The 680-nt window shown below is 52.2% G+C and overlaps 1 protein-coding gene across 1 annotated transcript in view; it reads right to left on the minus strand.

Annotated features, from left to right (window-relative positions):
* Positions 1 to 310: 310 nt before the first annotated feature.
* The window catches only part of LOC109378131 (pancreatic lipase-related protein 2-like), a gene marked incomplete at its 3' end in the record, with an annotated part of 14,435 nt that continues 14,065 nt past the window's right edge, over positions 311 to 680 (minus strand). Inside the window, exon 9 of the mRNA XM_019634590.1 lies at positions 311 to 429. Coding sequence (XP_019490135.1) covers positions 311 to 429 — 119 coding nt within the window. The remainder of the gene's footprint in view (positions 430 to 680) is intronic.

Below are 680 nucleotides of genomic sequence, written 5' to 3' on the forward strand. Positions count from 1 at the left end.
CCTATCCATCCTTCCATTCGTCCATGTACTCTACCCCCCATTCACTGCTCCACGCATGCATGCATCTATTGGGAATTTTCCAGAATGAAAAGTTGGGTATCTAGGGAAGGCCCGGCACAGTCAGGTCTGTGCCATCCCCCTCTTGCCACTCCTGCCCCAGGAAGAAGAAGGCTCTGTGAGGCTCAGCATTTCTAGAACCTGCTCCCATCGAGCACGGAGTTATATCTCTCTCTGTTCCAAGCCACAGGAACAAAACCGACCACAACAGAGCCACCACCGACATCTTCCCTGGGCCCCTGGTGTGACTTACCTCTTCAAACTCATTGTAGGAGGCACATGGGTAGCCCAGGAAGCCATCAGGGTTGAGGATGCTGCTTGCGTAATACTTGTAGCTCCTCAGGTGATTGCAAGCTGCGAAGTCTCGGGTTCCTGAGGAAGCAAAAGCCATGGGAGCTTCACAGGAGGCATCTCACGTTGGCAGCCTGAGCCATTCTGACCAAGGAAGGAATCACCTCCACATCGCACAGGTGGGCGTCGGTACGCCTGAACACCGGTCGCATTTCAAAATTTCTGTCCTTGACTTTGACATACTTTGATGCAAGTCGGAAATTGGGGGACTTGTTTAGTAATGATGTCTAGCTAGAGTCGTTTTCCTCTGCCCACCACTGTGGCCTACTTAC

This window comes from Hipposideros armiger, unplaced genomic scaffold, assembly GCF_001890085.2.
Source record: "Hipposideros armiger isolate ML-2016 unplaced genomic scaffold, ASM189008v1 scaffold_1765, whole genome shotgun sequence".
NCBI classification, from domain to species: Eukaryota; Metazoa; Chordata; class Mammalia; order Chiroptera; family Hipposideridae; genus Hipposideros; species Hipposideros armiger.